This window comes from Colletotrichum spaethianum (assembly GCF_022836535.1).
Source record: "Colletotrichum spaethianum MAFF 239500 DNA, contig17, whole genome shotgun sequence".
NCBI classification, from domain to species: Eukaryota; Fungi; Ascomycota; class Sordariomycetes; order Glomerellales; family Glomerellaceae; genus Colletotrichum; species Colletotrichum spaethianum.
The window spans coordinates 913,267-925,988 of NW_026054787.1; the positions used below are offsets into that span (position 1 = coordinate 913,267).

Below are 12,722 nucleotides of genomic sequence, written 5' to 3' on the forward strand. Positions count from 1 at the left end.
AATCACTTGTTTCCCTCAGCCGTTTAATTCCGCCACCAGCGTTGATCCCGCACGCGATAGATATGAAAGAAAAGCTCGGGACATACTCTCTTCGTCACATTTCCCCTTCAAATCAGTCTAATGTCCCAGCACAAGATGACCCTCGGCCGGACGGTTTTCGACTTCTATGTTACAGTTCGCAACACTTGGAAGGATATAAGGTCCTTAAGGTGCCATCAAAATGCTGTGGCTGAGCTCACGAGAGTCATCAGCAACACGCTCAAGACTTAGGAGTGCTTGGTCATGGGACTGTTGGCCTTTGACCTCGCCATAACCCTCTACAGCATATGGGCTAAGATCCCTGGCACCGTCCTACCAATCTATAATGAGGCTTTCCTTGTTGCCTTCACCGAGCTGATTGTTCTCATTCAGCCCATGCAGATCTTACTTTCTGTGTATCCTGCCGAAGAGTTTGCAATATGCAACATACCCCAGAACATCTCTGACCGGAGCGTCTGCAAGTGGGCTGCGGGCCTCTTTGGACTGCAAGAAACAGACTTTCCCAGCCTCTAATCAAACGTCAACGAAAACAATCTTAATACCTTTGACGTCTTTCTCAAGCCAGTTCTTGCTGCTGTTATGTGAAAATTGCAAAGAGCTTATTGGCGTCAGAGGGAGATCAGGGCAGAAGAGCAAGCGGCTCTGGCTGTGCGTGTTGTCGGTGTTTGGGATACTTGGGGATTCAATGGCTAGTTAACTTTTAGATCTTGTCCAGATCTAAGAAAACGATTGCAACGACCATGTATAGATCATAGACACTTCATTGCGGGGTCTACTAAACAGTGATCTGGATAAACATTTCCACTTCCTGGAGAAGCCGACAATGAAAATAGTTGACGCTTTGGGGACAAGAAAGGATCCAAGTTTTGTAATTTGAGGATGAAAATATAATTTTTTGCTGAGTGGACACTATCAACGACACAACAAACTGGTTATATCCTCAAAAACTTGGGACTATTGAACCAAAAGGCTTCTATGCCGCTTAGTTAAAACAGAATACCATTCGTTTTTACCTACGTAGCGTCGGTATTTCGGCCGTAGGACTTGATATTTGAACCGACCAGCGGCACAATTTTTCAACTGGCGGCCTTTTCAGCGATCTCTCAATTGTCGACCTGTATTTCTAGTCCCCTTTCTTGAGGGCACAGGCAGATTCAGCCATGAGAAACCTAACGGTTTAGATGCAATTACCCTCTTCATTCACTGCTTTTCTGTAGTTCTTTCAGCGAATAGTAGTCGCACTTTCCTTTTCGAGACCGGCAGGAGCCTTTTGTTTTCCAATTACACCTCTTAACTTTTAGTACTCTTCACTTCACTCACTGGGCCAACCCAGTGAATTTCACCTTCACCTCAACACTTAACTGGTAAATATTTGATCATACTTTCCCCAAAGGCTTCTCAATCGCACCTTCTCTCATGGTTGGTTTTCCTCCTAATTTTATCATCTTCTTTTTTACAGCCTAGCAAAGAATCTTCTTCTCCCACCAACACCACAACTTAATTCTCAGGACAAAGGCGCTCTTACACAAACCCGTGCACACACAAAATAACAGAAAACAATTGGACTGCTGAACCATTCATCATGGCCGACATTGTGCTGAGCGCTTTTTGGTGAGTTACCGAATCTATGATTGCGGGACGTGAATAAAGCTCACTTCTACGCGTTCAGGGCCTGGTACACCTACGATGAGGCTCTCACCAAGGACCTCGCGAAGAAGTTGAAGCCCATCCCGCTCCCGGAGAACCCTTCTTACAAGAGCACCGACGTCAGCATTATTGTTGCGACTATTGACACCCCCGACTCGTTCACCGACTGCCTTCGCCTGTGGCTCGCCAACCACCCGAAGGAGATCATCATCGTCACCATCGATCGTGACCTCCAGCGAGTCCATGATCTTGTCAAGCCCGTCATTACTGACGGCGATGACCGAATCAGTGTCATGACTGCTGAATATGCCAGCAAGCGCTACCAAATGGTTGTCGGAATCAAGGAGGCCAAGGGCAAGATTTTTGCCTTTGTCGACGACGATGCCTTCTGGGGCACTCTGAAAGTGCTCCCCTACCTCCTTGCCCCCTTGGAGGATCCCAATGTCGGCGGCACCACCGGAAAGCAAAGGTGACCTTAAATGCTTCTCAAAGTTACCCTCATTTCATTGACTGTCGACTGACTCTTGTAACTAGTGCTCTTATCGTTCCGGGGCGCCGCAACCCGGCCGTCATCACTCCTTGGGAGGTCGCATCCCTTCGCTCTCTGGACAATCAAAACTACATTCAGTCTGTCCGCTCCGCCGCCGACGGCGGCTGCTTCTGCATGGTCGGCCGTACCATGATCGTCCGCGCTGAGATCGTGATGGACCCTCGCTTCATCCACGCTATCACTACTGACACCTGGTGCGGCAAGCTCCTGAACACAGGTGACGACGTCTTCCTTACCCGTTGGCTCCAGAACGAGGGTTGGGACATCGCCATCCAGAACGCTCCCGAGGCCGAGATCAAGACCCTCGTTTTCGACAACTCCAATTTCTTGAGTCAGCTGGTCCGCTGGCAGCGCAGCGCTATTCAGTCGTTCCTCACGACTATCTTCTATGAGCCTGGTATTGGCAAAATCGTCAAGTGGGTTACTTGCACACGACATGAGAAATGACTTGAGTAGCTGACTACCATAGGAAACACCCCTACATGGCTCGAAAGCTCATTGAGCGTCTCCTTCGACCCATTTTGGCTTGGATTCACATCTTCGCCTTCATCAATGGCTTCCGCAACAACTCTAACTTCGCGTGAGTGCTTTGCTGATCTCTTTCTTCAATATGGCTTCAGTATACTGACTTCACTTCCACAGATACTTTGTTGCCTTCTGGTACATCTGGGGCTGGATCAGCACTTATAGCAGCTTCATCCGTCGCTTTCCTTATGTTGCGCGTCACATCTGGGCTTGCTTTCTGCTCGACAATGCTCATCCCATTCTCGATCTCTACGCTTGGCTGACCCTGTCGACTGAGGCCTGGGGCACTCGCAATGAGAATGCCTAAAGGGAAGACAAAGCACTTACTATGTTCAACGCGGCACAAAATTGATGATGCTCGACTTGTGGAATGCCATCTGCAATGAAGCATTCACGGAAAGACTGGCTATCACGGGAAGGAATGAATTCTACAAATGAATGGAGAATTCAATAAGTTGATTAGCTCTTCAAAAGTGATTTCCAAAAGACTTCGGTATCTGCTTTAGCAGTAAACTTCCGCAACCCCCACGCGTGACTCTGCAATGCATACGACTACTTCCAACAAAGAAGAGGCGTCTTCTCAGACGTGACTCACTTGACCGAAAGAGTGGTGAGTAAACTTTTTCATTCGATCAATGCTCAGATTCTAAAAGAGACTCTGCTTGCACCCTTTGCCGGGTTTCTGAACGACACGGAAACACCGCCTGCATGTTAGCCTCTATCAGGCTCTTGATGCCCAATCAAAATAAATTGATTTGAGCTAGGTGAACAAACCAATATGGCCATACATCTACGAACTACCCAATCAAGTATATACCGCCGTCCATCTGCACGAGCACCAAGAATGACACCAGCTGGCTAATGCAGTGAGACCAGTCGAATGTAGTTAAAAGACTCCCAGGTTGGTGGCCCGAAGTCTCCGTCTTCTTCTTTCAAGACGTAAAGACACCGGGTACCGACCATTAGGCTGAAAGGGTAGTTCTACATCTAGATATCAGACTGTGGTCTTGGCTTCAGCCTCTGTCGAGGACTTCCATTGCCTGAAATCCCATGCATGCTCTTCCATCTTTCCCCTCCGAACCGCAATACGGAAAACTCATGATAACTTGAATTTGATCGAAACTTCGTCCTGGAAGCGATATCGCAAGTCTCCGAGTCCTAGTATTCTCTCGCCCTCTGGCTTCCTAGATCGCCGCTCTGGGTGGTTTCATTCACTTCAAAGACTGATACAGCACCAGGGGACCCATCTTCGCTAACATCTCCAGGACAATCTGCAGTGAAACCCTCGCCGCCTACGTTGCCAACTACCGCAACACCTACACCGATACGTGCAACCTCCACCTTGATTGCATCCTCGACGCCACCTCCGAGAGCCTTAAAGCCAAGATGGCCTTTGCCGCGATCCTCTCGGCATCCTTCCTACGACGCTCTCTGTGATAGGGCTCTCCATCACTCAGCATGTCCTCCTCTCCGCTCGACGGTCTATCTTGTCCTTTCTCGTTATTCTCGGCAGCACAGGGTTTTACCTCGACCGTCTCTTTCGCCTAGAGAGTCCTGATGAGACTCTCTCGGTTGTTCTGGACGAGAGTTTTATGCCGAGAATGCGCAGTTCGGGGTGGGTGCTTGTTGTGATAGTTGTGGAGTACCTCGTCGTCGCGGCCGCTGCGCTCAACGTCATCAATCCTGCACTGCGGCTCGGGGACCGGGCCATCATGAGTTTTCGATGCAACATGTGGTTCCTACCTCTCATTTTGATCTTCTCTGTAACCTTGATTTCCCTCGTCGTCGCGATTCCCTTCTAGTTTTCTACGATCGTGAGGCATATCCGGAAATGTGCCGGGGCTGACGAAGGGAGCAGAACCGTCGACGCGGGCCCGAGGAACCCGAGCACACACAATAGACTCCGCTGCCTCGAAACAAATGGCCCTCCTTTACAACCACCAAATCCGTGAGGCAGAACAGCGCATTTCTCCAGATTTGTATTGCGCGAGAGGACGCCCAGCATGGAGCATCCATTATTGCGAACGCACGAGATCCCCAACTACGAGCCCTGACTGACCGTGCTTCTCAGTGTGGATTAAATCTTGGCAGCCGTTCACTTTATCATCGGCACGTGCTGGTTTTCTTCGATCCTTTTCCTCTCGCCGACGGGCGCCATCGGTGTCATCATGAGATTCCTTGCGTCGTCGGCGGCGGCGTACGTACTGGTTGTCATGGTGGAGTTGGCGAGCATTAAGTCTCGGGAGATGTTGCAGGGGGAGAAGTGACTTATTGGTCATTTTGGATTGCTTGTCGAAAGGTAATTAGGTTCAACAAAGTTCTCGAAATAGAATAGAGTTCACTCTGGTGAATCCCTCTGAGTATGAAACTGTGTTATAACACATGATTTTCTAAGACCCATAACTGTTCCTTGGTATTGTGTAGAGAGACATTCATGCGGCAGGTGTCAATCCAAACTTAAAATGGCCTAAGGCTGTAGCTGAGCCTCAATTCCCTATCTGCTCTCACCGCCGAAGCAGGAAGCCATATTCAAAGTGATGGTGTCGAAATAATTAGAAGGATAAATTTACTGAATTGTTTTTCGTCCTACTTCCTCTTGTTACTATTTCTCTATTTCCTGGGAGCACCAACAGCGCGTATATATGTATAGAGTGGCTCCAACGATCTCAGCTACGGTTTCATTGAGTCAGGAACCCCGGCCATTCATGGTTCTCTCGCGACAACTCGGCACCCACTTCTGGACAGCTGAAAAGACCCGAAATGTTGGTAACTCAGCCTTACCAGTCAGCTAAAACGTGGGGTTTCGCTCGCATCCATAATAAGACGAACATGTAACTTAAAAGACCCACTTCTTCGTTCTGGAAGTCGTCTCTCGCCCTCCTCTCGAAACCGTCTCAACTCGGCACGTACTTTGGGAGAGGTTGCCGCTCTTATGCTGCGACGGCTGGGCGCACATTAAGTCCGCCGAGTGCCGTCAGTTACAACGGCAATGCGATGATGTCGGAATATTCGGCCTGAAGGGGTCTGAAACCTACCAGTTGGTCGTAGTGTTGACTTCTGACAATCGATTCAGGCGCTGGTCGTCTCGTACTGCCATATGGGACATCCATATAGCATGGAAGTCGTGACAAACGATATAAAAACCCTCTGCCTCGCTCGCTCTTGATTATGCTCAGAAGACTATCATTCAGCAATCTACTCTTTGGACAATCGAAAATATTAATTACAACAAACGTCTCTACAAGATTTTGATAACCCGTCTCCCCCAACAGTCACCATGCAGTTCCAGCAATCTCTATTTGTAGTCCTTGCAGGTCTCCTGTCTCTCACAGGTAAGCCGACGCTGAACACATGAGCCGTTGCCATCGTAGCTAAAATCTTATTTCCAAGTGGCCTGTAACGATGCCCAAGGCAACAAGGGGCAGTGCGAGCCCCCCAACTTCTGCTGCGCGTCGGATGGTACACAATGCGTCTTCGATGACAGTTGCAGCAGTTGAAAAGCGTGACGACTCTAAGTGCGCCAACGACATATTGGTATGACTTCGACAGGGTATCATGTTCTATTTAATAAAAGAATTGTGGTTTCCCACCCATTCGTCTTTTCTAGGTCCCTGGTTCCCCAATGGGACTGATGTAATATGCTGGAGTTGTCTGACGAATGATTGTGTCATCGCCAGCTCTTTGTCTATCGTGCGCAAGCTTCCACCTTGAGAGTGGAGTATTGTTGCTTCTGGGCGACCCCTTTAGCCCGCATGGCCTATGCCGCCCCTTCTTCACTGCGCCTTCTTTGCGGCACCCGTTTGATCGTCGGAAGTCAGCTCCCTAATCAGCCTCATGTACCAACTCGCGCCAAAAGCAGTAAAAATATGCCACCACCCGTGCAACTCCAACAACCACGCAAGCGGCAGTCCGAGATCCTTCCTCAAGGCTCTCAGCTCGGCGCAGTATTCCAGGTCGATGTGCCACAACGTGAAGCCCAGGATCAGAATGGCACAAGCCTTTGCAAACTGCCACATCAGCCGCTTCTGCTCCTGCTTGGACCAGCGTCCGGTACCGTAGACGATGAACAGCGTCCGGGGCCACACAAAGGTCAGCAGAGCCGTAAAGGTCATGACGTGGATGAAGATGTCGCCGGAGCGGACGTAGATGGCAGCCATCGTGCCGATGCCGAGCCACAGGGTGGCCGCGACGACGTTGCCGACGGCGCGCGACTGGCGGAAGACGTAGAGCGGCTGCACTAGCGAGCCGGCGAGCACGAGCATGGAGAGATCGTCGAGGAGCTGGGTCTCCTGGTGCATGGTGCCATGGAAGACGCCGGAGAAGATGCCTACCATGAGGAGGCCGACAGACTGAATGTCGAGGGTCTTGTACCACGGGACCGCCGCCTTGGGGTTGGCGCGGGGGTACTTGAGCGCGAGGTAGACTGTGGGACGGGTCAGCACGCAATGCTCTGGGTGGGTCCGGAAGAGTGACACTCACTGTAGGTAGCATTAGAGAGGCAGTTGATAAACTCTGCGATGTAGCGCGTGAAGAGGTAGTCTTCCTCGCAGAAGCTAAGATGAAAGAGACAGACCCCATGTCAGCGGTGTCCTCCGATGGGGAAGGGGGCCGGGAGGGAATGCTGCTTACTTTGCCTTGCTAGTCGGGTAGCCCCAGATACCATCGCCGGCGGTTGCGTCGCTCGCAAAGCGAAGGGTTTGATGCTTGTGACTCATAATGCCGGTGGTTCTCAGTCCCAGACGGTGTTCGGACGACTCTTTTGATGTTGATTGCGGCGCAGAAAACGCGTGGCGTGGATTTGACGCGACTGAGATTTTCTCGGATTGATCGTCGGAGGGCGGGACCAATCGGGGATCTGGAGCCGATGCACGGCGTCCAAGGGGGGCCTTGAGTCGTGTGCAGGTGTGGCGTTGTCTCAAACGACTTTGGTCTACGCAGATGGCCTGGCTTCCTCGTTCGTCCGGTCTGCCCCCTTTAAACCTGACGGGAGATGACAGCAATGTCAATCACGTAGCGAGAGAAAAAAAAAAACCCCGAAAATAACGGGGCCTCGGTAGGAAAGGGGTAGATAACGTAACATGCAGGGCGCCGAAGGGATCCACTACAGGGGCTCGGTCCGCATCCCCGCGGAGGCCGGAGCCGGGACGGACACGGTCCTTGGATCCACCGGTCGTGGTTGGGCCGAGGTTTCTCTATGGGCCGGGGCTCACTTGCGCAGACATTTCACGGTTCGATCCGGAGTTGGGCTCCGTGTAGTGATGCACTAAGATGGTGGTCCACGGACAATATCGGAACTCAATTCAAGGTAATCACCGGTTGCGTGGGGGCATGCTATCGACACGAGGATACAACTTCTCGGATGTCAGTAACGCCTTGCCTCGGCCTATGCATCTTTCCACTTACCTCCACCAGAGAGCGACTCAGCCTCAGCCCTATCTATGGGTTTCAAAGGCTTCGCCAACCTTCACCATCCGCAGCTTCTCCCCGTCCAAAAATTGTGCAGTATCTTTCCTCAACCTCTGCTGTGTCTCTCCGGCATTCGTCGCAGCAAAGAAGGCTTGCGCCGCCTCTTCATCCTTGAACGCAATCTCTACCACGGCGTCACACTCTTGTCCCGACTTGTCCCCGATCAAGACATTGGGTTGCCCTTCGGACGACCGCTCAATGTAGCGCCTCGAGTGGATGGATGGGAAGAGAGAGCCGGTGAGCTCCCTTGTGAGGGGTACGTGGATGTACTCTTAGTGGTCTCTGAACTCGGCATGCGTGATGCCCTCCTTGCGGTAGAGGAAGAGAACGAGGCGGTAGTCCATGGTCACTGGTGTTGCGACACAACTAACTGGGTCGACAAGTGGTCTTTTGGGGTGGAACGACAGGAGGCTGATATAACAAATCACACCGACAACACGGCGGGGTGTCTGATGGTTTAGTATGAGGGTGAAAGCTTAAACTCGTATCAATGCCACACAGTCCCGGCAATGAACGGTCCCGTTGGTCTCGGTCTGAGCGTTCACGACTCGGTGGCCTGGAGTTCTACGTACAGACTTTTTTGTCCTCGGTGCCCCGAGTCAGTGGTCAAGCCCTGCCATGTATTCGCATTTGATCGCATTGGTTGCATTTGAGACATACGCTTTAACGTAAATACTGTTGGTATTGAATTATATGACAGTTGGACCCGTCTTCTTAAACATGACGACGCTTACATATACAATCAGGTCGAGTCGCATCTAGGCCCCATAAAACTACAAATATTATATATCGTGCCGCTGAGGACACCACTACCCAAACCCTGACAAAGCCATCCGTCTCACGAATCTTTTAGTTGCGGTTGTTGACGGGAGGCACCTCAACAGAGGCGGGGTCACCCTTGGCGATATCATCCGCGACCTTCTTGGCGGCGCCCTTGTTGCCGACGCTGTTGAGCCACTTGTCGAGCTTGAATTGGTCGAGAGCGCGGAAGCCCTTGACTGCCGGGGGGAGAACTTTGGTGCACTCAACCAGCTGGTTGATGTTGTTGACGCCCAAGAGCGAGAGGCGGATGTATTCACGGGCGTAGTCCTGAAAGATCCTTTGTCAGTATTCTGGCCATCGTTCATTAGACTCGAAGCTCCAAAGGCTTACCTCGTTCCAGTGGTTCTGGCCACCTGGTCCGGCAAAGTCCTTGAACTCCTTGGCGGTTTCGGGGTGCTGCGAAATGGCAATGTCGCTGGGGAACTTGAACACTCTGGGAGGGGAGTTGGTGCTGAGAGTCTCTTTGTAGTAGAGAACGTCCCACACACCCGGGGTGCTGTCCTGAGGGTCGCCGGCACGGCTCGTGTTGACAAAGTTCTGCTGGCTGGTTGTGTGAGCGCCGAGCAGGGCGACGAGGCCGTGAGGGCCGATGGTCTTGTCGCGGAACATCTGGATCAGCTGGTCGGCCGGCTGGAAGGGGCTGGGGAGGAGGCCGGTGACCGCCGGGGTGGTGCTGTCCTTGCGGCCGACGTAGGTCTTGATACGCGGGCCGAGGGGGCAGACAACGGCGGCAACGTTGGCACCCATCTTGATAATTCGTTAGCAAGTTGAACACGGTTATGCGTCATGTTGTCGCGTCACATACCTGGATGAAGTCACCCATGCCAATGTTCCAGCCCATGGACTTGTATTTGCCGTGGAGCTCAATGAACTTGGCGGCAACCTCTTGCAGCCCGCGGTTCTCGAAGCGGTCGATTTCACCCGGCGCGAGCAGGATACTGCCATCGGCACCGCCGCCTTGGGAGGCGGTGGCCTTGGACCAGGCTCCGGCATCGTGGAAGCCGAGGCGCACGGCGCCGCGCGCCAGGCTCGTGCAGCGGCCCGACTTTCCAGCCATGAACTGGTACATGTCGTCGGCGACATAGCGCCAGACGCAGCAGGTGTCCTTCTTGCACTTGTCCGAAGTCAAATCAGGAACCTTGCCGATGTAGCGATCGTCAGACTGCGGGTTGCCCTTGCCCTGGAGGAGCCTCTTAACATCCTTTCCGACGTCAGTAAGATCACGGTCCTTGAGGGTGACGAGGTCGCCGAGGAGCTCTGTCGAGTCGCCCGAGTTGCCTGCGCGGGCCTTGATTTCCTCGATCTGCTGGCCCATGCCAGGGTAGGCCATGGCTCCTGGAACGGAGGCCAGGGCCAGCGAGGTCGTGAGGAGAGATGTGAGATGCATTGTGACGATGCGAGTGGATTAGAAGTGAATGTGTAGAAAGAAGCGAAGTACGAGAAAACTCCAAACAGCGAGTGAAGAGGACACAGATGGTCGTAGGAGAGAAGGGAAAGGGAGAAGGTGACCCGATGAAGAAGAGACCCAGCCCAGAACCAGGAGATGGAAAACGGCTCCTTATATCATGTCTCGGGAATCTTGGCTACTAGCCGTCTATCACGACCTGATCTTCGGGACCAGGACTTTCCCAAGTCCTCCTCAACTCTCGGACGTTCAACCAACGCAAAAAGGCTCGCCATCGTAGCGTACATGGCTCCTGCGGGACGAGTTTCTCGTGCCTGGGTCTAACCCGACACCGACAAATTCTAGTCAGATCTCACGACACGGCTAGTAGAGGCGTTCCAGTCCCGAGGCTCCACGCCTGCGGTGGCAGCTTTGGCCTGCGGCTTATGCCTCGGCGGTTCCAGGAGGAGCGGGAGGAGAACCAAGTGAGAGGGGCATAACATGCCACCCCGGACTTTGGGATGCCAGGGAAAGGAGCAAGAAGCATAGCAACTAGTTTGTGTCAGTCTAAGCCATAGACCCAGGGGGCACTTTACCGCCGAACTAGCTAAAAAAGGATCAGCAGGTATTCTTCGACGGTCACTCACCGAAGCGGCTGATCTGACAGTGCAGGACAGAGAACCAGAAGTCTGGACAGAAACACCCATGCACCGGAGCTGCAATGCAGGCTAAGCCGGGTCTAACATTAGCCTCACCTGCATAGAGCAGCCATACATGGACATGCTTTATGCAATGTACGGCGCCCCGACAACAGGAACCGTGGGCGTGATTCCGCGCCCGGCCGTGTCACGGTGCGCACACTTGTGAGCGACAGGGGTAGAGGGAAGAAGGAGAGGCGAGCTCTCGTATCGCGCACCACTAGGCACATTAGCAGACGCCACGCCAAGGGCCTCCGCTGGGGATTGGATGATGAGCGTTTAAGCTTCTTGTGTTGGTGTGCGGCGCCACAAGGGTCCAGTGCAAAAGGGGTAACAAACCGTCTTGGTGGACAGGTGAGAAGGTGAGGGTAAATGTGGGCTGAGGTGTAAGAAGGCTGTTGCGGTCCGCCGTCAGACTGCTCAACCGGTAAGCCCAAGGAAGCCCCGTCAGACAGTCAGACAGATCTGAGTGGCCGTTGCCTGGGCTGCCATCGGCGGTGCGTCCGTCGAAGCTCGTGTGGCGTCACGTTGACCAAGATGGTCAGTTTGTTTGACTTCTTTTTGCCCGCACCGCCCGGTGTGACTTCTCGCTGGCCACCCGCCTGACGCTATTGAGCGCCGCAATGCGTTGGCAGGCAGTTTCGCTTCCTTACCAATGACTGCCGCCTGATAGGATCGAGGAATAGGTAGATAAGCATCGGATGTCGGTCAATGAGCCGGCGTGCCTCACAACATGCTGGTTGGTGCTCGGATGAAAATGTCAGTCCCGTACATATACGAGCGCCTGCACATGGCTATCGTTGAACGTGCTTTGCAGTGTCTCGCTCACGCGTGTCGCTGGTTGCGGGGAGCACAGGGCAGCGACAAGGACAGCCACCTAAAATGAGTCTGTGTCTCTACCCTGTGCTTTTTTGCTGTTTTGGTGCTACCATTGCTTGCGATACAACAAGGGAATTCAGCCACTCGGCTGAGCTTCTGTGCGGCCACTCTTTTGCTCCTCTACCATGTCCGCGAAGGAACAGTTTTGACATCGGACGAAGGCCTCTCGTGGGATCCTCAAGACGCAGGTGCCGCTACTGGTGGACGATGCGCGCCGACTAGCCTGTTTTGAGAGGGTGTTGGTTCCTCTGACGACCCGGTCTCGACTTTGTTTTTGCGGGGATCAAGTCCTTGAGCTTTGTTCGTCTGAAAGGATCAACACGAGAGGAGATCTCCGGCTGCAGCACCGAGAGCGGGATTCGATTGTCATGCGAGCACGGAGTTTGCATTGTTCGGATGGATGATTCGTCAAACTTCGTCAATGAAAAAGCAAGAATGGTTGTCAGCAAAGCCAGTAGAAAGGCAGGAAACTCTTGCGCATGAGGCGAAGAGCAACATGAGTCTCAACTTGGCAAGGACCTATTTTCAGCTGTGGCGCATGACAGTTGGCCGTACCGCTGCTTACCTGGTCTCTCATTCTTAGGTCATCACATCACATTTATCCTTTTCTTTTTTCTTACTGCTTATTGAACAATGGGAAGACCAAGTAAGCCTTATTTAATGGGGTTTTGTTCTCCAATGCCGAAGGCTGCATTAACTATTGCATCTGCAG

At 52.5% G+C, this 12,722-nt stretch overlaps 6 protein-coding genes across 6 annotated transcripts; 3 read left to right on the forward strand and 3 right to left on the reverse strand.

The window, feature by feature from the left end:
* Nucleotides 1-282: 282 nt before the first annotated feature.
* ColSpa_07033 (uncharacterized protein) lies at nt 283-552 on the forward strand (the record flags this gene model as incomplete). The annotated part of the gene is made up of 1 exon (XM_049273245.1): nt 283-552. One exon carries the CDS (start codon nt 283-285, stop codon nt 550-552), a length of 270 nt encoding a protein of 89 aa, XP_049129202.1.
* Nucleotides 553-1,621: 1,069 nt separating this feature from the next.
* ColSpa_07034 (uncharacterized protein) lies at nt 1,622-2,683 on the forward strand (the record flags this gene model as incomplete). The annotated part of the gene is made up of 3 exons (XM_049273246.1): nt 1,622-1,650; nt 1,709-2,155; nt 2,221-2,683. 3 exons carry the CDS (start codon nt 1,622-1,624, stop codon nt 2,681-2,683), a joined length of 939 nt encoding a protein of 312 aa, XP_049129203.1.
* A 35-nt stretch (nt 2,684-2,718) lies between these two features.
* On the forward strand, nt 2,719-3,068 carry ColSpa_07035 (uncharacterized protein; the record flags this gene model as incomplete). Its single annotated transcript, XM_049273247.1, has 2 exons — nt 2,719-2,816; nt 2,879-3,068. The coding sequence occupies 2 exons, from the start codon at nt 2,719-2,721 to the stop codon at nt 3,066-3,068; spliced, it is 288 nt and encodes a 95-aa protein (XP_049129204.1).
* Nucleotides 3,069-6,534: 3,466 nt separating this feature from the next.
* Nucleotides 6,535-7,476, reverse strand: ColSpa_07036 (alkaline ceramidase 3; the record flags this gene model as incomplete). Its single annotated transcript, XM_049273248.1, has 3 exons — nt 6,535-7,184; nt 7,241-7,314; nt 7,391-7,476. 3 exons carry the CDS (start codon nt 7,474-7,476, stop codon nt 6,535-6,537), a joined length of 810 nt encoding a protein of 269 aa, XP_049129205.1.
* Nucleotides 7,477-8,193: 717 nt separating this feature from the next.
* On the reverse strand, nt 8,194-8,571 carry ColSpa_07037 (uncharacterized protein; the record flags this gene model as incomplete). The annotated part of the gene is made up of 2 exons (XM_049273249.1): nt 8,194-8,473; nt 8,516-8,571. The coding sequence occupies 2 exons, from the start codon at nt 8,569-8,571 to the stop codon at nt 8,194-8,196; spliced, it is 336 nt and encodes a 111-aa protein (XP_049129206.1).
* A 505-nt stretch (nt 8,572-9,076) lies between these two features.
* ColSpa_07038 (ligninase C) lies at nt 9,077-10,436 on the reverse strand (the record flags this gene model as incomplete). The annotated part of the gene is made up of 3 exons (XM_049273250.1): nt 9,077-9,316; nt 9,380-9,796; nt 9,855-10,436. 3 exons carry the CDS (start codon nt 10,434-10,436, stop codon nt 9,077-9,079), a joined length of 1,239 nt encoding a protein of 412 aa, XP_049129207.1.
* Between the last annotated feature and the right edge of the window lie 2,286 nt (nt 10,437-12,722).